General features: G+C 45.6%; 1 protein-coding gene across 1 annotated transcript in view; it reads left to right on the top strand.

Moving 5' to 3' along the window:
- The window catches only part of LOC128726006 (tyrosine-protein phosphatase Lar), a 209542-nt gene that overhangs the window by 156927 nt on the left and 31318 nt on the right, over positions 1-21297 (top strand). Inside the window, exons 7-13 of the mRNA XM_053819784.1 lie at positions 2919-3101; positions 9775-10161; positions 10281-10414; positions 10717-10867; positions 17136-17236; positions 18579-18768; positions 20933-21083. Coding sequence (XP_053675759.1) covers positions 2919-3101; positions 9775-10161; positions 10281-10414; positions 10717-10867; positions 17136-17236; positions 18579-18768; positions 20933-21083 — 1297 coding nt within the window. The remainder of the gene's footprint in view (positions 1-2918; positions 3102-9774; positions 10162-10280; positions 10415-10716; positions 10868-17135; positions 17237-18578; positions 18769-20932; positions 21084-21297) is intronic.

The following is a 21297-nucleotide window of genomic DNA, read 5'->3' as shown; positions in this document are numbered from 1 at the left end:
GAGCAATTCCCAAAAAAAAAAACTCATCGCACAAGTTACGCCTCTCGCTCGTTGCAGGCGGGCAGAACCCTCCCGAACAAAAGAACGGCATTCCGAGGGCCATGCGAAAGATTTGCGTGTAAAATGTGTTAATTAAATGAAACTTTTGCCACCAGCGTTAGATTGAGCAACGAGTTTAGGTACGAGCGGAAACAGAATAATCTGTTGAAAACGGCACCGAAATTACTTTCTGCACACCGTGTGCGAGTGTTTGCACCATACACCCGTCTGTATGACGTGCTTTTGCATGAGATTAGAGAAGAAAGCATAAACATTTTTCGCCCGTGTGCTGGTGGTGTTATTTAATGAATTTCCATGAGCAAACAGTCAATCCGAAAACAAGAACAACCCCATTCTGTTGACGCAAACCCCCCCGGTCCGGTGCTGCTCTGGTTCGCCTATCCGGCGCACTGAATGCGTGCATTATCATCGACTATTATCCAAAACTCATCCAACAGAAAAGTGTACCGCACCGAAATTTCGGCAACTGCTTTCGTAACGAGCGCCAACATAACATGCTAGACGGTGCGAGAGGAATTGTGGCTTTATTACGGAATCTGCCTGTTTGGAGTCGCTAGAGCGTGATGCTTTAAAATACATCCTACGCCCTGCATCGCCGTGCCCATCGGGCGCATCTGAGGCTACGTTTTAAAACTGTCCAAAAATACTGTCAACAGCTGTCCGCCACAGAGAAGATTGCCGAATTCTGCGGCAAATCTTGCACACACTTTTCGGTCAGCCACCAGAAACCGCGTGGCCGCTTTTGGTTAAGTTTGCGAGCGTCATGGCAAGTCCGTGTAATGCGAGTAGCAGAATATTAGTCCACTGGTGGTGTTGCGGAAAGCCACGGAAAGCGAGAAAGGAAAAAAAAATACACGTTTTTGCTTAGTTTGAGAACGACCCCAGACTCGTGTTGCCCGATGTCTGGGCAACGTTAAGTACCATCAGCGACGATTTGCTACTTTGTTTGGAGCAGGAATGTTGTGCTGCTGCTGCCCAGTCCAACGCCCAAACATCATGGTCTGGATGCTGCGGTGCAATATTTTCGGTTCGCAGCATTTTTCCACCAAAACCCCATAACTTAATTCCTGGCCTTTTCCGTACCCATCCGCGTTTACCGTGCAAAGAATTACACTGCATCTAACGGCGGACAAAAACAGTGCCCAAATGACCAAATAAAGACTAGGTGCATTACTGTCAAGACCATAACGAAGTGTTTTGCGATGCTAGGGTGAATCCTTTTTTGTGTTTTGGGAGCGAGCGTATCTGTTTATCCAGCGGAATCGCTGGCCATCCAAAGGGACCCATTTGGGGAATCTGCTTATTTGTGTGGTGTACCCAGATTTGTATAACATCGTTACGCTTGTAACTCGCACTGTGGTAATTACCGCGAAACGAGTTATTGAAAAGCAATATCGTTTTACAGTACGAACGGGTTTTGGTTTGTATTTTAATTGTCGTTATGATGGCATTTTCTCTTCCATATTGGGCATAATTAGTTCTTGATGTGCGAAATCTTATGTGTTGAATAGTTTTTCCCAACTTTTATGTATAATTTACAATTCTCAAACAGTGATCCCGCTGGGGAGTCCTTGATTTCAGCACAAAATCACAATAAAAGTGCACAATGTTTGGCGTTTCAGATTGACTGGGGCAAAGTTTTCGTTGACAGCCAGATTTTCGTATCACTCCTCCATCGTGTGATCTGTTGCTGTGGCTTCCATTCGCTCGACTGCGCTCAGGTTCTACCGCTGCCATCAAGTTGAATATAAATTATATCCATCCTTAGAACGAAATCGAAATGACGTGGAGCGCAAAAATGTAATAATCATCTTGCTGTACATTTCCTACTTTATCCTTGATTTACGCATCTTCCTTTACTTTCCTTTCGGTGGAGAGATGAAATGAAACAACCACTATTTCATGGCCACGCCATGAAAGCCATAGTAGCCGCCGCCGGACTGGTGGTGCTTCTTTGACGTGACACCGCAATGATTTATTTTCCGAACCCAGCGACAGTTTTCTCCAATGAAGTGTGAAAAAAAAAAACATAGGGCGGCCGATTCTTGTGCGCCATGCTGAATGTGCACACCAATGGTTGGTTGGAAATGTCGGCCTGGTGTTTGACGCAAGATTACCCGCTGTCGGACCGAACGCGGAAAAGGACTCCGCTGCGTGTCGCATTATCTGCCTTCGTTTGGGACGTTGCTGCTGCTGTCCAGTTATTTCTTCATTCTGTCGACCATGTCGCTGACACCGACCGAATGAAATGTGACATCGTGATACCTAAGCAGCTGCCCGTACCTGTGGGGTACTGGGACGAACAGGAAATGGGGGCCTAAATTTGGAAAGAAACATGTTATTATCTTTCGGTTCAGCAAATGCACGAAGCAAGTAGCCTTTTAGGGTCACCATTTAACGCTATGACTTACAGAAATGAAATAATTAAATTCAGCCCGCTGGCATATTATCACTAATGAAACTAAAATATTTAAAAGTATATATTACCGAACTGTTTATGGGAATTGGAAAAGTTTATATGTTTAACATTAGTCCGATTATTGTATCTATTTATTTTTTACAAAACTATACATCAATCGGCTGCCATGAAACGCTGGGGGCAACAGCTTAAAGGACGATTCCCCCACCTCCATATTCAGCATGTCCTTCAAGCTGTTTCGCCCGCATGTTTACTCATCAATGATGCATGGGCCTTCCTCTGTCGAGCTCTGTTGTTCTTTCGCTATAAACGTCAAGAAAATGTCAAGTCCCATTCCCATCTCCACTGCGTATGTCGTATCGAAAAACGTGTGTACTTAGTAGCTTTCTTGTTGTTTCTTTCCATGTGCCCATCGTCCTTGTGGTACGTCGTTACGCAGGAGAAAAAACACCGGCCGGATTCCCCGTGATCAGCCAAATCCCCACGATTCGTGTAATTGAAACGGGTCATACGGCCGTGATGCAGTGCAAGGCAACCGGGTCGCCACCGCCAAAGATCTACTGGATAAAAGACATGAAGCATGTTGATATGACCAATCCACGCTACAGCATCAACAGCGAAGGTAAGCATCGGTCCTACTCATTATCCCTAGCTCCCCGCAGCAGCAGCTGCATTTGTTCCTTCCCCGTCAAGATCGGTATACACGTGGACGTGGAAAGAAGGCAAATACACCGGCGGTAAGTAATACCGTCTAATCTAATGGTTCATTTGGGCTCGGAGAAACCAATTACACATACCCGTTTCCAGGTCACAGGTCGGCAACACTTGTGAAGACAATCGCAGGCATGGTCGGGAACGATGGCGGGTTTGAACCGCCCACTCGTCCGCTCGGTTCTCTAGTGTGTGTGTGTGTGCCTGGACGGTGCATGATTAGATACACTGCCCATGCAAACGTAAATGAGATGCTTGTTCATTACATTTATTATGGATTCGAAGCGGTTTCCCCAAGCGATTTTCCCAGCGATTGGTCCAAAGATTGTCGTGGAGCGCTTGTGCAGCGTTTATACTCGCATAGACGCTGCCAATGTTCTCCTCGTGTTAAGAAGATAGGGTACACAAACACACATACACAGTAGCAAGCCCGGCGACGCCCGGTAACCGAAGTCGATGCATCACTTAGTATCGAATCGGACCCGAGTCCTGGCTGCAGGGCGAACTGGTAAATAATTAATGTTACTTACAAAGCTGTTTGTGCCAACGCAAACTGTACATCTTTATTCTCTTGCCTGGCTGTGGGACTTCGTCCATTGGACTGGCTGTCCCATGTACGCCATGGTTGTGCGGTGCGAACACGTACAAAATACACATCGTCCGATGTGCAAGTGTGTGGTTTTGCTGGGGCACAAATTTACGCAGTAAAATGTTAGATTTCTTGCCACCGACCACCGTAACCGAACGTCGAACTCGCTTCCAAGCAAGTCGGTTGGAATATGCTATCTCTCGAGTGAACGGTGCTGCCGTTTGACCAACCCCGAATGAAAAATACGCTCTTATATCTGAGCCAAACACAAAGTTGTTTTTGCCCCCAAAACATGAGAAGGAGCTTCGAGGGTATTATATGTGCATTTTAATCAATTTTTAACATCATTTAATTTTTTAAAGCTTACTCGCTGAACGTTTTTCATATATGATAATAACCAAAAAACCCTTCACGGTAACGAAATATGTGTTGCCTTCCCAACAAACCGCTTTTTTCGTTGCATCATTAATACCATCATTGTGCGGAATGCATACTACTACGAACCGAACCAGACATGCTTCTTGTGAACATTAAACATGATTCGATATGGGGTGTTTAATATTTAATCATTTTTAAGCACACTTCTGTTTCCCCATCATAATGACTAGTAAGTGCAGTAGACGACGAGCGATTGCACATGCCCCAATCATGTGCTCTGCTCTAAATAGTCTTATTTCTATCAGCTCTGATTACGCTGACACGTTGCGCCGAAAGCCGTTTATAGTTGAGAATCCGTTTTCAATAGCGCACCACACCGTAAGTCGCTCACGGCGACAACATCCAGCTTATTCATGTGCTGCCAGCTCGTTTCAGTTACCTTTATGAATTTTCCACCACCCAACACACACGGTCTGAGTTTTTCGGTATCGTGATACATTAATCATGGGCGAAATTTTCCCATGCTAATTAATGAGTAATACGAGCATCGCCCGGGAACGGGCACCATCACCGCAGCTCCGCACTTTCAGCGCTGATATGCTGATTGGGTGGGATTGCTCCAAAGTCCCTCGATTCGACCATTTTATTTTATTTTTTTTTGTTCCTCGTATTACACTCCCCCACGTGTGTGTGTGTACTTTGCCGTCGGTTTTCTCTGTTAACCGAGCAGCAGCTCGATTGGCGTGGATCGATTGACGCGAACCAATGATGGTGTATTCCACGGGGAGCGACATTTTTTTCCCTTCTTGCCGTTGAAATTATTTATGAATCGTTCGGTCGGTCGGATTTAGTGCGGGAACGGCGAGAAGCAGCGTAGCAAATGCGATACAGCTGGCCACCGGTGTATTTTTGCGACTGTTGGTTTCCCTCCTAGTTTCGTTGTTTATTTGCCGACATTGCTGTATTGTTCATAAATGTTGCCAAATTTATGTCAATAAATTGGTCCCAACGGTCGAGTCCACCCAAACTGTGCAACTCACAGTCACAGGCAGCACAGGTCGCCGCTCGCTCGGAGCAACAAAATTGATCGTTTTCACTTTATAATGTTCTTTTCTTTTCATTCCTTTTTTTTGTTTTGCTGTTGTGCGCTGAAACTTGTCATTTAGAAAATCGCGCCCACAGTTTCGCATTTGGGCTGGTGTTTAAACACGCAATTGGAGCGCTGCATTGTCGCGCGAATATTCAATTACCGGTTTTGTTACTAGTGCAGTACTCCAAATTGCCTGCAGTATGCATCGTTCGTTTCAGGCGTTCTTGTGATTTCACTGCCGATTGAATGCTACGTACCAGAGAAAGATATTTTGGCTCATTTTGGCATTGGTATGCCGGATCAATACTACCGGATTTTGGTGCCCTGATTACTTGGACAATGATAGCTCTTTTTTACGTAACAAAAATAACGCGCATCACTTCTCGATCAAAACGTGTGCCTGTCATAAAAATAATCATACATCAGTCCGAGTTAGATACAACCACATCCGCAGCCTTTCATCCATAACGAGGAGCACAACGCTTTATAACGCGAGGAGAAAATGAAAGCCAATGCCAACCGACCGTGGCAAAATCACGATCTAACGAGCGCCGCACATAAACATTTAAATCCAAATTGCATTTCCATTAACATGTCGGCCCACAGTGCCAGTGGCAGCAGTCATGAAAAATCTCCTTAGCAACGGCTCCGGGCGCGTCTAGGTGAGAGCAAATACCACTAACTGCAAAAGCAACCCGTACTACTAGCGCGGTCTGTTCGCTCTATACCCGTACGCCTCACTCGCTCGCTTATTGGAAAAACGGACAGTGGTAGTGTTTCTGATTCACGAAAAATACAACACCCCCGGAAGGGGCATAGCCGTATCTGACAGCAACAAATCATAGACAGCAATTTCACGGCAAGATAACAAGCGGCCGGCCCATCGCCTTTTCATGCACGTCCGTTTCCATCCATTCGTCCTGCGCCAGTTAGCAGACCTGCTACTGCTGCCAGATGCCGACCATGGCGCGAAGGCTGTCAGAATGGCACCGGTTCTCAGAATCTCGGCGGCCCTTTTGCCCCACCGTATGAGGTGTGGGTTTTTATGTTTTCTTTCTCTGTGAGTGTGAGTGTTTTTTTTTTTTTTTTTTCGCCATCACTCCTCCAATTTGGCGCTGCAAACCGCCGAGGCCGGGAGGCACTCTAAAACCCCTGCCGGCAACCGGAACGAACCAATTTCCATAAAAGTTCACATATCATCATCGTTAAATTGCTTTTCCCTTTGCTAACTTTCGTTCTAAAATCCTCCCGCAGCACCAGCGGCAGTGGCAGCAGCTCCCGATTTGGCACCGCACCATCCCACCACCCCCTGTCTGCTACTTTCTCCTCCCCGTTAGCCATCAATCCATTGCCCCGCCGAGGGCCGCTCTCCGGACCAACCGGATTCCGGGTGGACTTCATCTTGGACCACAGATTGGTTCGTTTTTCCGGCAAGGCCGGGAAAACGCGGTATCCGCCACTCACCTCCCATTACGGCACGCCGGCCAGGTTGTGGCAGGATGGATGGATGGGAAGCAATTTCATATAAATTTGATTTCCACCTTTTTCCCTCGGAGCCATTTCTCTTGAACCAGCGGAGGCCTCATCTAGTCGCTGGACCCTGCCAGTACATAGCTGCCCGTGTCCGATGTGTGCGGGGCGGGTTGTTTTTTTTTTTTTCTTCCTTTTTGCTCCGCCTTCCAGTTCATGCTTATCGGACTGGGGTTGGGTTCGGTTCACCAGAGCCACCGAGGGTGCTAAACTCACTCACGCTCTCTGACATTAGTGCCCAATTAAACGGACTGCCTATCCACTTTTCTTAAATCGTTTTTTTTTCTCTCTCTCTCGCTCTCTCTCGATTTCCTTTCGAAGCATCCCTCCGGGAGGGCCTTATACACGAACGATTTTTTTTCTGTCATGATCTCTGTCCCACTTTTTCCTCCCCTGCTCGCGCCAGCAGTGTGGTCAACCTCGTGCAATCACATAGCGTGTGTGGTCAATGGTATCGTTGGCAATCCCCTTAGTGAAATCGGAGAATCCGGCAAAGAGCGAGAAGCCCCGATGGCGGATCGCCAGGCAGGGGGAAGCCCGTGTACGAGGGCCCGGGATCTCTTTTAACGGTTTGACAAAGCTTTCCATTTTCGGGACCGTGTGAGAACCGCAATGGGCAGGAAGCATTCAATTCGCCGAAAGGAAACGACGGCAGCCGTACAGCATAAATCAAGCAGTAGGACAGCCCGCAGGGAAGGCCACAGGAAGCGAGCATACCGGTTTGAGCAAATGGGAGGCTGTACTCCAGGACCTATGGAAGGGAGAGTTTCGACCCGGGGGTGTAACCATGCAACAAATACACCCACAAACTGCTGCTGCTGCTGCTGCTGCGTGTCGTACAAACAAGCGGATGTCTTTTGGGCTCGGTTGGACGAAGCAAAGCGAAAAATAAAAGCTCAACTCTTTGTCAACTGTGCTAATTTCCGTCGGCGACAGTGTCTTTTGTTGTACTTGAATCACACGATCATACGACAGTTAGGGTTTTATTTTTTTTTCACAACAAAATTAATTCACCGGACGGTCAGCCAGCAACATTTAAAACCAATTTCATCCCCAACACCATAAAGCTCGGGTGATAATTGAGTGGCGAACAAAAAATTTAATTTTCACCCTCACACATGTGTGTTGGGTTTGCTGCATAACAAACAACGCAATATGTTCGCGTGCGATGTGTGTGTGTGTGATGATCACGGTGAAGAAGAAGAAAAAAAAACGTAAAACGCATTTTACATCAAGCGAAACAAAGATATCCTTTCTCTGCGACGGAACGAGAATGGAGACGCCTGGTGGCGAACGCAAGGTACAAACATTTACTGCGAGTGCATGCCCATCCCACGCTCCGAACAATGGCCGGAGATGACGGCGGGTGGTTCCGATGGTTGCAAACCGGGGCGGCTAGGGAAACTTTTCTGTTAGTTTTCTCGTTTCGCGTGTGTCTCGAGCCCATTTAGCACATCGGGAAAATCCCATGCATAAATAACGGATAAATTTTCAGCGCACATAAATTATGAATTTTTATGATAAAAAATCCCCACACCGTGCGCCACATGATGGTGCAGCATTTGCAACAGCGCCAGCTTTCTCCCACACACCGGTAGTTCTGTGGACACCTTTTGGTGGGGGTGGTGAGTGGCGCATTCGACAACGGAGAGTTGCGGTGCTAAAGGTCGGCAAAAGTAAATGTACTGCATGTGTCTCCTGGTTTATGTGACGGTTGGATTCGCATACGTTTGTCTTACCCCACGTGGAAGGGATTGGGGACACTTTTAAATTGATGATGGTTCTGCTGTGCCGCGATTTCAGCTACACTGGGTACTATTTTCATTTGGCAATGAATTAGCTTTCAATTACCACCACACGGCGTGTTGTGGGATCCCAAATCTCGAAGGGATTTTTTGGTTCTCTCGTGTCGTTCTGTTTAGGCGTGCCAGCTCGGCCATTCCTGTTGATGAGCAAAACTAACTGAAACGGAGAAAACACGAAACGGACATACATTGCCCATTAAAATGCCACTCCATCAGGAGGACCCATTTCCGTACCATGATCTACTTTTACCCTCATAAACTGCTAGCCCACCATGTACTCCGGTCGGTGAATCAATTTCACCCGAACTGACGCATTAAATTTTAAAACCCTCCCCCCAAATAGTACGATGGACATTTGCCATGTTTATCTAGAAAAGTTACGGTCGCAGTCCCACGGACTGACAGAAGGTACCAAGAAAATGGAGAAAAAATGCACCAACACATCCGATCGGAAGGCATTAACCGCAAGAGTGTGTAGTTTTTGGCTGTGATCCGTGCGCAACTTTCACTCTCGCTTCAAGGGTGTGCGTAAAAATTAACGATCCTGCGAAGGGGAGGATTTTGTGATAACGTATTATCGGTGTGGCCGGCTCGGTGCCCGCAATTTATTGATCCAACACACGGATTTTCTCGATTATTTTTAAGTGCACTTTGATGTTTTGGGCGGCTCGTTTTCATTAGGAAAGCGAGTTTTAATTGCCACTGGGTGTTTGTTTGTTTTTCTTCGTACAGATAGTAGATAACGCAGTGTATAACTAAGACAAAGCAAACTCCGATGTACTAGCGAGTAATTTATCCGTTTTCTGTTTGCCCATGGGCAACGAAAATATGTCCTTCTGCGAATTTAGTCCGCCGCCGCGCACAAAAAAGTCGATACATATTGACATTTCAATGGTGGCTAGAATAAATCACAACACTTCAACCACACGGTCGGTCTTGCTACGTCTTATTTACCATCCGAGCACGCATGTTATGCACCCACGGTGGCATAAATCGTGCGTTCCTTTTAAGCAAACCATTTCGTTTTTTTGTTGTTGTTCGTCCGTTCCGTCGAAAGAATAATTTATTAACGCAACCCACGAGCGGTTCCGTGCGGTTTCCTGCCAAAGCGGCAGGTTTAGTCGATCAACCGATTGCTGATTCGTTCCTTTTTTTTGCCCTCCCACGCTTTGTTCTTGTTCCCGGTTCACAGGAAGCCTTCAGATTGACAACAGCGAGGAAAGTGACATGGGCAAGTACGAGTGTGTCGCCGAAAACTCCGTTGGAACCGAGCACACCAAACCGACGCCGCTGTACGTGAAGGTTCGCCGAGTACCGCCGACATTTTCGCGTCCCCCAGAACCCGTGTATGAGGTCATGCTTGGGGCGAACCTTACGCTCACCTGCGTGGCCGTTGGGTCCCCGATGCCAAACGTCAAATGGCGCAAGGGCGTTGATCAGGATTTGACACCGGAAAACGACGTCCCGGTTGGGCGGAACGTGCTGGAGCTGATTGACATACGCGTCAGTACTAATTACACCTGCATAGCTCAATCCAACCTCGGTGTCATCGAAGCTACCTCACTGGTCAAAGTTCAATGTAAGTGAAATTTCGTCCCCTCTACTGGGAGGTCATGTTATCGACGTATCGACGTGGGTGGGAAACGCAAAAGCTCTTACCAAATGTAAATCATCGGTCAATTTCGATCGTTATTTCAGCATTGCCAGCTGCGCCGACGGATGTGACTATCTCAGAAGTAACCGCGACACAGGTGCGCCTGGAGTGGTCCTACAAGGGCTCGGAAGATCTCCAATACTACGTCATACAGTACAAGCCGAAGAACGCAAATCAGGCAAGTATCGTGTCGCAAGCCATCAGCACCATCAACCATAGCGCTAGGGCTCAAACCGCCGCAGCAGTATATCATTTTTCAATGATCCAATCACTCACCAGGACGCGGGCTCATAAAAAAAACACCGAGTACGCCCTAACGTAATTGACAAGTTTTATTAATGATTTTCAATGTTGCTTCTTTTCTTTTACCGCATTTTGACGGATCTGTGTTCGGCGGGCGGCCCATCATGCATACCATGCGACAACGACTACGACGCCGCGCGAACGTGATCCTCCGGCCATTATGATGGAATATCGCAGGCGTTCAGTGAGATCAGTGGTATCATAACGATGTTCTACGTAGTACGTACGCTCAGTCCGTACACCGAGTATGAGTTCTACGTTATCGCGGTGAATAATATTGGCCGCGGACCACCGTCGTTGCCGGCCACAACGACCACCGGGGAGACAGGTATACATGTGTTTGAGTGGACGAGAATCGGCATTCACTTAAATCAAGACTTTGGTGGATTTTCCTCAACGGCAACATTTTCTTCAACAATTAAACCTACCATATACACACACACAAGCGCCATACGTACAGCACTCTTCACCCGTACTAACACTACATTTAACCAATAACACTCGGCACCATGAAAACGGTGCTAGGCTTCACTATCGAAACCAACTTTCAGGCGCATCTTCAAAAGCTCATATTTTAGCTTGCACGCGTAACAAGAAATCGAACGTTTTTAAACCATCTTTCCTAGAAGAAGAAAATTAACTCATCGTTGTAGCTTTTTTTTGTGTTTGACCCATGACTAAGATTGAAAAGCGCTAAATGCTCAAAGATCTTGCCCTAACAACTTTGGCCTAACATCAGTTCGTATCAAAAAAAGCATCCGCATCTGCATACATCCGCGGCGTTATACATTAATATTGGCTTCCCCCATATGCTCACGGTATCTGCAGTGGACGTTTTTATTCCACTTTTTTGCAATCGTTTGAAATCGTGCAACACCAACCACATCGACGCTCGCGACGGCCAGCGCCGTGTTGTAGTACGTCCGTCAGGAGCATCGTTCCGTCCCATCGAACATGATACCTTTTTCGAGTCAATCGAATCGCTATAACCTTTTCGGGCCGCCAACAGTTTACTGTGCCGAGCTCCGTTATTCATTGGCCACGTTTGGACGGAGAAAAGGCGTATGTTACCGCATACCGCGGGCGCGAGATGCATAGGAGGGCTCTCACATTCTGCCATTCCGCGCCAGGAAAAGCCTGGTGCTCGTTCGAGGGACTCTATTTTCATTAAATATCAATCACTTTGCAGCCAATTATTCATTATTTTTGCAATTTATCTTCATTAAAAGTGAATGTAATAGCAATGAGTGGCAAGTCGTGAATCATTTTCAATCAGCATCAGCCATCCATGTCCTGGCAGTTTTTTTGTTGTTCTTGTTGTTGTTTGGCTCGCATCCCTTGTTTCCGCGGCGTTTGCGGAACGTGTGCGCATTTGCACGTCGATTAAACTTTATTGATTACCTTCGCCCTTAGCGGCGGGATTCGTGTCGATATTTTATCGCCGCCACGGTGCGCATTTGTGACGGTGTTTCTAGTTGCTTCCGACACATGGCAGAATGAAAAGAAAACGTAAGCTTGTACGTCATCACCCACACACACACGGCTCGTTCACTCGACTATCATAACACGCGGAAGAAATGAAGGGCGGACAATGAAGGGCGGGCCTTTCTTTTGTGATCTCCACCTAGCTGGGGAAAGTTTTAACAAACGTACGCCGCCTCCGTGCCAGAGCTACAACAATTTACAATCCACAAGTCAGCTAACGAGAAGGTCCCGTGGATTCATTGAAACGCATAAAAAGTAACATGTCCCCATTCGTGTGGGCCGACGGAGCCCGATCCCGGCGAGGTCTTAACTTTCCCCGTTATTATGAAAAGCATGTTTTCTCCGGAAAACCGCAATCAATCGTACAAACAAATATTTGGACCTTTTTTCCTTCTTCCGTCACTCACTCGCCACGTCCCGCGAAGTCGATGGCGATGGCTGATTGATCCAAATAGAGAATGTTTTGATTTGTGCGAATGTATCCTGACGGTCGCTCTCGATTGTTAAGGGAACGGAGCCGACGGTCGTACGAGATCGAACCGCCGCTGCATGTGCGGTGGGGTGAATAAAAAAAAAGCGAAAAGAAAGCACGCAGATCGCCTAGCTGCTGGTGGAGGCTTAACCGTGAATAAACAACCGAATTCGGTCCGTTTTTGATTATTCTTTTCCGAAAGCTTCGCTTCGCCTGCGTGGCCCTTTCGGTGCGCGACCATTTCGAGCAGCGTAATGTTATTACTATTATTCGAGGAATATCATAATATTTACCACGTGTTTGCGTGTTTTCGATCGTGTGCGTGTGCAAGCAGGAAGCGGTTGGCTACGATTCGCTGCCAGCAAAAGGCCCACCACCGCCTGGGGACCATATAATTCATGAAGTTTATCTTTCATTTTGGATCGAAATAACACGAAGCCACAACTGCAGGTTCGATGAGGTTCCCTTTTACCTTTTCCGCAAGTTGAGCCGACCGGCACACACCCACCCGTCTGCTGGTGGGAAAGCGTTCTGTGAAAAGCTTTCCACACCCTTGGCTCAGAAACGTGGCGTTTTCGTCCGTTTCGGTGAACGATCGCCAAAGTCAAACGGCACGGCGTTTCGAAGTCACAATCGTTTCAGCGGTGCGCTGAAAGATTCGTCCTGCTGGTCCCGCTGCGTTCCGCAACGTCTTCGCATTTCCAACTTCATAAATCATGGTGTGCGTGGATGGATGGTACGGAATTGCTTGCACACGGGGGAGTGCTGCCTCTCGGGAATGTTTATTTTTTGGAGCGAGAAGAAAAAACGAAAAAAAAACCTTGGTCAAGCGCCACGGGACGCCACTAAGCGGCATTGCTGCTGCGCACGGCATCACCCAACACATGTCCGTGCAGGGGGAAATAAATGAATTCACTTTCTTTCGTCGGTTGACGTTTAAGGGTCAGCCTCGGTAGGATTGATGGAACGTAATTTGTTTTATTGCCCAGAGATTTTCATCAAACAATGAAGATGGCAAGCAGCTTGCCGGCCCTGCTGAGAGTAAAACAAAGCGAGACACATCTTCTCGACCAGAACCGCTGCTACTCCGCCGGGACTACCCCGGTTTGGAATATAAATTATAAATTAATACGGATTTCAATTCGCCAGCTTGTCGTAGCTGCTCCGGTGCTCGAAATCTCCCAGCATACATTGCACGCAATACCAATAGCATCACATCCGATGAGATGGTACATTGCCGTTTGCACAGGTTTCAACATCGGTACACATGAAAACCACCCCCTAAGGCTTAGAGGCACACGAAACATTTCCAAGAACATTATTCATTTTACTTAGCAAGCGTTGTTGTTTTTTTTTTTAACTATTTTTCATGCGCCTCCCCTAAACCATCACGTTCGCGCCAAACGAAAAAAAAACATGCTTCAAATATGCAAACAAAACGAACAAAAAAAACCATCCTATGCTATCTGTACCAATTTCACTTCCCTCCGAATGTCATGTTTCGGCCGCAATAATCATTTTGGTTTGGATTTTGAAAAACAAAAACAAAAAAAAATAAACCGAAACAAACGAACAAAAATACTAAACTTGATATCTCGGTCATCTTCGCACTGAAACTGAAACGCCCCCACCGTGCTCATCGAACACATGTGTGCGACCGTAATGGAATGTAAGTGAAACAATTTTGCTCGTGCAAAGTGAATTTTGGTTTTTGTATCCGATTTGAACACACACACACACAACCCCCCGTCCCTTCCTGACGTCCACACACTCCTTGCCCAACCACAAGCTCACGTTCACGTGCTCCACCGAAGGCCATTAAACATGGAAAGCAGCAACGTAATTTTAAATGGAAGGGTTTCAATTGGTCCCGATATAAAAACACCGATTTGTTGGCCAAGAACCACAACCATTCGGGGTTGGTGCAGCATTTGCATTCTGTGAAACTTTCGGTTGGCGGTGTACTGCAAGCTTTCCCGTTTCCTGAGCGTTGTATGTGATACGACAACCACCTGAAAACATGAGCTTTTCCTTGCATCCAAATTCAACACTGTCCCTAGAGCAAATTGCACCAACTTTTTTCTCTCCGTTACACTACCACCTTTTGCATTTTTACTTTCACGTCAGTACGAAATAGAATCAGCAGCGTGTAGCACAAGGTGTCCCTCTACACCGTCTTTGCAACACTTCTTTATGCGTTTGTACATTAGTTTTGGTCTGCCAAATTTGTGCCGTTTTGGTTTTTAGAGACATTTGACTGTTTTTGGTTTCCCTTTTTTTGATCAACCACGTACCTTGATAAAAGCAATTGCACCCATTTTTAGGCTCATAGCGTAGACAACCCCTCACCACGTTACCGTTTTTTTTTATTTTCAATGTAAAAACGGGGTTCCATTCTGCACAAGATCTTTGGTTTTTCTTTGCACCTCACCTCAACCCAACAAATTAACGGTTTATCTTATAACATATGCATATTTGTTTTCATTCAATTTTTGCCCGCTCTACCTCGTGATCATCGTTGGGTCGGTTTTGTTATACCAACAAATATAGGCGATTCCGTCTATGCAGGTTCCAGTAAGTAACAACACTATATCTTGGCGGTTCGCCTTTACATGTATTTTTATCTCTGATTCACCATCGGTGTTTTGTTGTTTTTTGTTTGTTTTTTTTTCCTCTCTCTATATATATTCGGCTTTTTCGAATGAATATGTGCTTACATAGAATATAGTTGAATTTTAAAGTTTTTTCACCAAACTTTTCGTCTAGTTACAAATTCACGGATTTTGTGTATTCTATTGTGTGCGCACATCGAGCAACATTTTGTCCCGGTAGAATTTGGATCATTTTCTTTTTTGTTTCTCCCTCCCAACTCATATTGTGTATCTTTGTATCCATCAGCGATTTGTTTGTTTGTTTCTTGACAGCTGAAGTGCTTATGCTTCTGTTCTAAGCTCCACACCCGGCAGGAGAGTGATGAGAGAAGGATACTGTTGTCCAAACCTGGGTCTAATTTTTTTGTGTGTGTGAAGGAAGTAACGATACATGAGTGGGCCACACAGTCGGTTCAGTCAAGTCGTAGCATAATCCAGCCAGCTCTCGCAATTGCTTTTGATGGCCAGTATGCCCGTGAGCCAACTCATCTCGTCGCGTTGCCGTCACCCGCTTTGCGTGCCGGCATCTGTGCCGAATGGGAAAGTTTTCACTTTGCAACTGTCCAATAGATAAGCTTCGGGCGATGCACGGAACTTTTCTCGTGATACACATCGTCTTCCATGGATGTTCCCCGTTCCTTGTTGCCTGTGTTTTGGCTCGGTTTATCGTCACATCGTCGTTTCACCGCTGCGCCAACATTTTGGTCGCCTTCACATTTCTTTCGATACTGAGTGCAGCAGTGTGTTCTATTGATTTCATCGTCGATACTCCAGTGCTCTGCCATGTCGCATTGTCGTCTGTTTGCAAAGAATATGTCCCATTCTCACACAGAGCACTTTTTATCGCTATCGCTGCTGTGGCCGCTGGATTCACGTTCTACACCATTTTCATAATGCAGCAGCAGTAGGAAAATGCACCATTGCAAGTCGCTCTTATTTCACCGACGCAATGTCGGTACCGTCTGGCCATTGCTGTGGGCTGAAAATGGACAGTTTTCGTACTACCGCTCAGCATCTCGCAACTTTGCATTATGTACCTGTCGGAGTCCGATCCCAGTCCGGTTGATAGGAGCCGCAGGGCAGCATTTCTGCTGAAAATATTCAATTTAACAATGGATAGGAACTTTTTATTTTAGTTCCCCGAGACTTACCGAGACTTCCCGGGCTACGTTAGAGCGCAATCTTCTACAATACCGATGTCTTCAGGCGCAATTTGCGACGGTCTCGATGAACACATAAGCTTTCCCTCAGCCTTTCTTTACTTTCCTATCAGCCATGCATCTTTTATTTTACTCGGAACTGCAGTTCTCTTTATGCGAATGCATTTCGCTGGTGGCTGGTTTTGTCTGTTTCTTTCGCCGCGTAGCATAAACATGGGTACCTGGGCTTTGCTACAAAACTTCAGCTCGTTTTTTTTATTAGCATTATTGATAAGCATAGCCACTCGTCGCTCGTAGATTGTATAGTGTCGAAAGAATTATTTAGTTTAACATTTATTTGTATCAATAACATATTTGTGTTTACCATTGTACTGGTTAAGTTAAAATACTAAACTTTATTAATCATCAATCGTTTAAATACTTCATTCCTTCAACATTTATCTCGTTCGTGTGGTTTTCAATTTATCCATACCGTAGACATTGACCATATGCAGCGTAAGAAACATTATTATGTGTGTTATATTTAGTATACGTTGTGATCTATTAAACTTATCCTGTTAGATACGACCGCTCATATTTAAAGTGCGTTATCACATTTTTCATGCCATATATTAGGCTCCCGTAAGCATGCCCATTATGTATAGTTTGGTCACATTTGCACCCAAATTCTTCCCATCTTTTGTTTGTAACATTCTAGTATTATCTGTCAGAGTGTGTATTTTTAAGTAAAAAGTTCTGCTTTTTAAACGAGGCAGCCCGAAAAAATATATACACGTTCCCAGGCTGAACGCTATCTCCTCTTTGCTGTTCTACCGTGACTACTTTCAGAAATGGAAAGTGCTCCGAGAAACATCGAAGTGAAACCGTTAAGCTCGTCGACAATGCTTATAACGTGGGAACCACCTGAGACCCCTAATGGACAAGTGACTGTGAGTAGCAATCGTGTTCAATGCGAAAAAAAAATGTCAGAAAACTGCAGACTATTGGATCTGTAACAGCAGGAAATTCTACCTTTACTTCCTTTACTCTGTGAACGAAACATTTAATAATAAACAATCCGGGTGCAAAAGATACCATGTCGTCTATTTATAGCACATTCCTTTAATCGAACACCTCCGTGGGTTGAGGGTTAGGTTTATATACCCTGCTTTCTACATGCCTTGTTTTGGTGTAGCTTACATTTTCCAAAAATAAATCACTTCAAACGAATTCAATCGATACCACGCAAAAATCCGTCCCTCTCTCTCTCTCTCTCGACACGATTATTGATCGAACCGGTTAAAGGACGGTTATTCATACAGTCGATTAATTTCCATCCTAAATATGCACACGTTTACAATGGATAATTAGCTAATTAACACTCCAGACAACGGTTTGGGTTTGGTATTTGTTGATATTGGCCTTTTTTGCGACTTCCCCATGAAGTCCATTCAGCGTTTCCCTCTGATAGCGGAACAATTAGTACGACCTATTTGATGATTTTATCTCGATGGAATACGATTGATAGCCATTCAATGTTACAGCAAGGAAAGTGTTGAAGAGTTATCAAATACAGGCACTCAAATATATTCAATAAATGAATGACCTCATAACACATGGAATGAATCGTTTTGCTGCTAAATTGTATAAATATTTCTCAGTGTCGTTTTGAACGCTGAAACGTCGAAACTGAAGCGATTGAAATTAAATAATGCAATATTTCACCCCTAATGAAAGCAACCGCACATCATGCAGATGATGTGTAAGCACTTTCTCCTTACCACGGAAGATCCGGCAAACCGAATGTCCGTCATGTGGCCAACAATAGATAACGAACTATCAATAATTGTATCGGACGTTGGTGCGCAGCTCGCAGAGCCAACGTTTACGTACCTAATAATTTATGAGATGTTTCAACGTAATTAACAGTGAATTATTAATGCAATTTGGTGTAATTTTACATGACCATCCGAGAGCATCGCAGGTCAACCGGGGTAGCCCACCTCAGGCTCAGATGCGTTTTGTGATGCGTGTTCCCGATAATGGCAACCGCTACCACCGCGTGTGGTAGTACCGGCGACTTGGCTGTAATGAACGTTTTATGGATTTGTTGATTAATTTGATCATTACGTGGTTAAATTCAGCTAGAAAGCTTACGCTTGGGTGGAAAATAATTGGATCACCCGCGGAAGTAAACCATACGAGTTTCAAATAGTTCAATACGCAATATAATGTTAACCAAGTTGAGCAAAGCATTACTACAATTGATCATTTTGTGTGTCGATTTTGCAGGGATATAAGGTATACTATACCACAACCCCAAACCAACCCGAAGCGTCGTGGGACTCGCAGATGGAAACCAACGATATGACGACCATTTCGGAGCTGACTCCACACGCGATTTATACGATACGGGTGCAGGCATTCACCTCCATGGGTGCCGGTCCACTGTCCAACCCGGTACAAGTCAAGGCACAACAAGGTAAGTCCAGTTTTCCCACAGGAAAGCTCATTATCTTCCCATCAGTAGCCAATGGCAAACACTTGTTTAAATATAATGCTCCTTACGCGCCGTTTGCGTCCTCGTCCTCGTGAGCAATGTTTATTTGTAACCTTTTCGTTAAGGCTGACGAAAAAAAACGCCTATCTTCTCGACTTCTGCCAAAGGAACAATACATACATAACAAGCTAGACGTTCTCTTCCGCAAGCGAAGAAGTTTGTCATAGTTAGTGGTGAAACGGTTTAATACAATCAACATTACACTCAATTTACCAGATTGCGCCAAAGGCTCCGTACTCATTTCTTCCGTTGTCCATCAGTGGGGCGCATTCATCGTGCCGTCCAGAGGTTAAAATTACCCGGAAAGCTAATTTCATTTCCTTCCGCTAAAGTTCGACTATTAGTCTATCCCGTGCCAGCCGGAAGTTACAGGATTCATCTCGAGCGCCTGCTAGATGTCACCACTAACATCGGAATCATTCATTGTGTCAGTTTCCATTCGTCTTTTGCGCCATCTCGAAACAATTCACCCCAGCTAGCAGCCAACCACCTCCCCAACGCTCATTCACTAACGGCATAACTGTCAGGTTGACGAAAAGGAGAAAAGAAAGTTGCCAGTCTTTACAGATTCGGTCATACTGGACAAGTGCAGCAATGCCATTCACGCAATCCTTATTTTGCATCTTTGGTCTATGCAGCAAGCAGCAGAAGAAGCTCTACGAGGGAAGCTTTGCCCTTGTGATGGCGTTGGATAGTTTCTTCGATCCGCCCGGCACCGACCCAGCCATAAAGACGACTCACCCACAAAGGCTGGCTCATGAACAGCAGCCATTGTTTTCGCCTAAAGAGTGTCACGAAAGTTATTTCAATTTAACTTTTGTCTCAAATCAATCCAACACTATCTCTTTCCGGCACCGCCGTGCCATTTGCCGCCAGATGATGTCCGGTGGAAATGCGACAAACTCTCGCCGTCGTTGGCGAATGAAAGGGGGGCACGGTCTAAGATTGACTAATAAACTTAGCGACCAAGCACAGGCGAAAATGCGGATTCAGCACTGTGCGCTAGGCATTCTGCTCTTCTGCTGTTCGTCTGTCTATTGCAATGCGATTCCCTGGTAAATGCAACATAGCACCAGCACTAATGAGTGGAAAGGATGGTAATAACGACTTGTCAAGTGTCGAGATTATATTTCACAATCGTTGCAATCTGCTCAACTCTACTGTTGGTGGAAAAAAATAGCACAAGACTTTTGAGCGGGTCCATTAGCTTTAGAGTCTCTGAGAATCGGGACTTTTTAGCTAAGCAAAACACTGTATCCTGAGCTAGCTTTTATGAACGTAAATGTTCTCAAAGTGATTGAATGAAGGTATTTATTGTTGCATAATGGACCGATTAAAATCAAATACAGCTATCGGTCTATAAGACCGTTTGTTATATTTTTTGTAAATTTAAACCCTGTTTTCGATCTATGTGCTGGTTTATTTTTTTATACGATCTTTTACGCTATGAAACTATGAATCTTTGTCCACTTGACGGTCGTCTTTCGCATTAGAGCGATTTTTTATCGAAAGTAACCCTGGACGCAAAATGCTGCATCTAAAATGGTTCGTTACGGGTACGTGACCCTATCGATGATGAAATCGATAACGAAAGAATTTAGGATCAGAGAACGTACAAAACCGATGATGATAAAGAGGGTTTCGGATTGTCATCGAAGCCGGCGATAATCTCAATGTAATTAAATTGTTTCCTATCAAACATTCATACAACATGTTTATGCATATGCAAATTACAACCAAATGTTTTCACTCTCCATTCACACCCAACATCCATTCGCAGGCAATTTTCCCTGCTAGTTCCATTCTCGCCCTATACCACCACGTTTCGCACGCACGCTTCGGGCAAGTGTAGGAGCACTCTTCTCATAGTGGTGCGGCTCCACACTCAATGACACTAGGGTGACACCCGCAGCACTTACTCCATTTGTTGTTGGCGTGTTTGCGTTGGCGAGTTTTTCCCCCCATTTTGTTCCACTCACGCGCGGTTCCGATGAGATTGGCAAAGAACTTTTTCACCAACATGCTCCCGCGCTCTGTCTGTCTGCCTCACTCATGTTCTCTCTCTCTCTCTCTGTGTTGTTTTCAGGCGTTCCCTCGCAACCAAGCAACTTTCGGGCCACCGATGTCGGCGAAACAGCTGTCACCCTGCAATGGTCCCGGCCGACTCACTCGGGCGAGAACATCGTACACTACGAGCTGTACTGGAATGACACTTATGCAAACGAGCAGCATCATCAGTATGTATATGTTTCCGCTACCCACACCGGCACCGAAGGGACTCCCTGACTCCTTCCCGGTGGCGCGCAATCCCATCCCCGTGACTGCTGCTTCGGGATTTACTTTCCACTACGCGAGAGTGTCCACGCTCCAGTCGCGATGGCATGTCCTGTCGAGTCCCGCCAGCATAAACCCTATTTCCTTCATTATCTCGCCGCATCATGGAGTGGGTGG

Source organism: Anopheles nili, chromosome 3 (genome assembly GCF_943737925.1).
Source record: "Anopheles nili chromosome 3, idAnoNiliSN_F5_01, whole genome shotgun sequence".
In the NCBI taxonomy this organism is placed as follows: Eukaryota; Metazoa; Arthropoda; class Insecta; order Diptera; family Culicidae; genus Anopheles; species Anopheles nili.
This window is presented reverse-complemented; position numbering and strand designations above follow the sequence as displayed.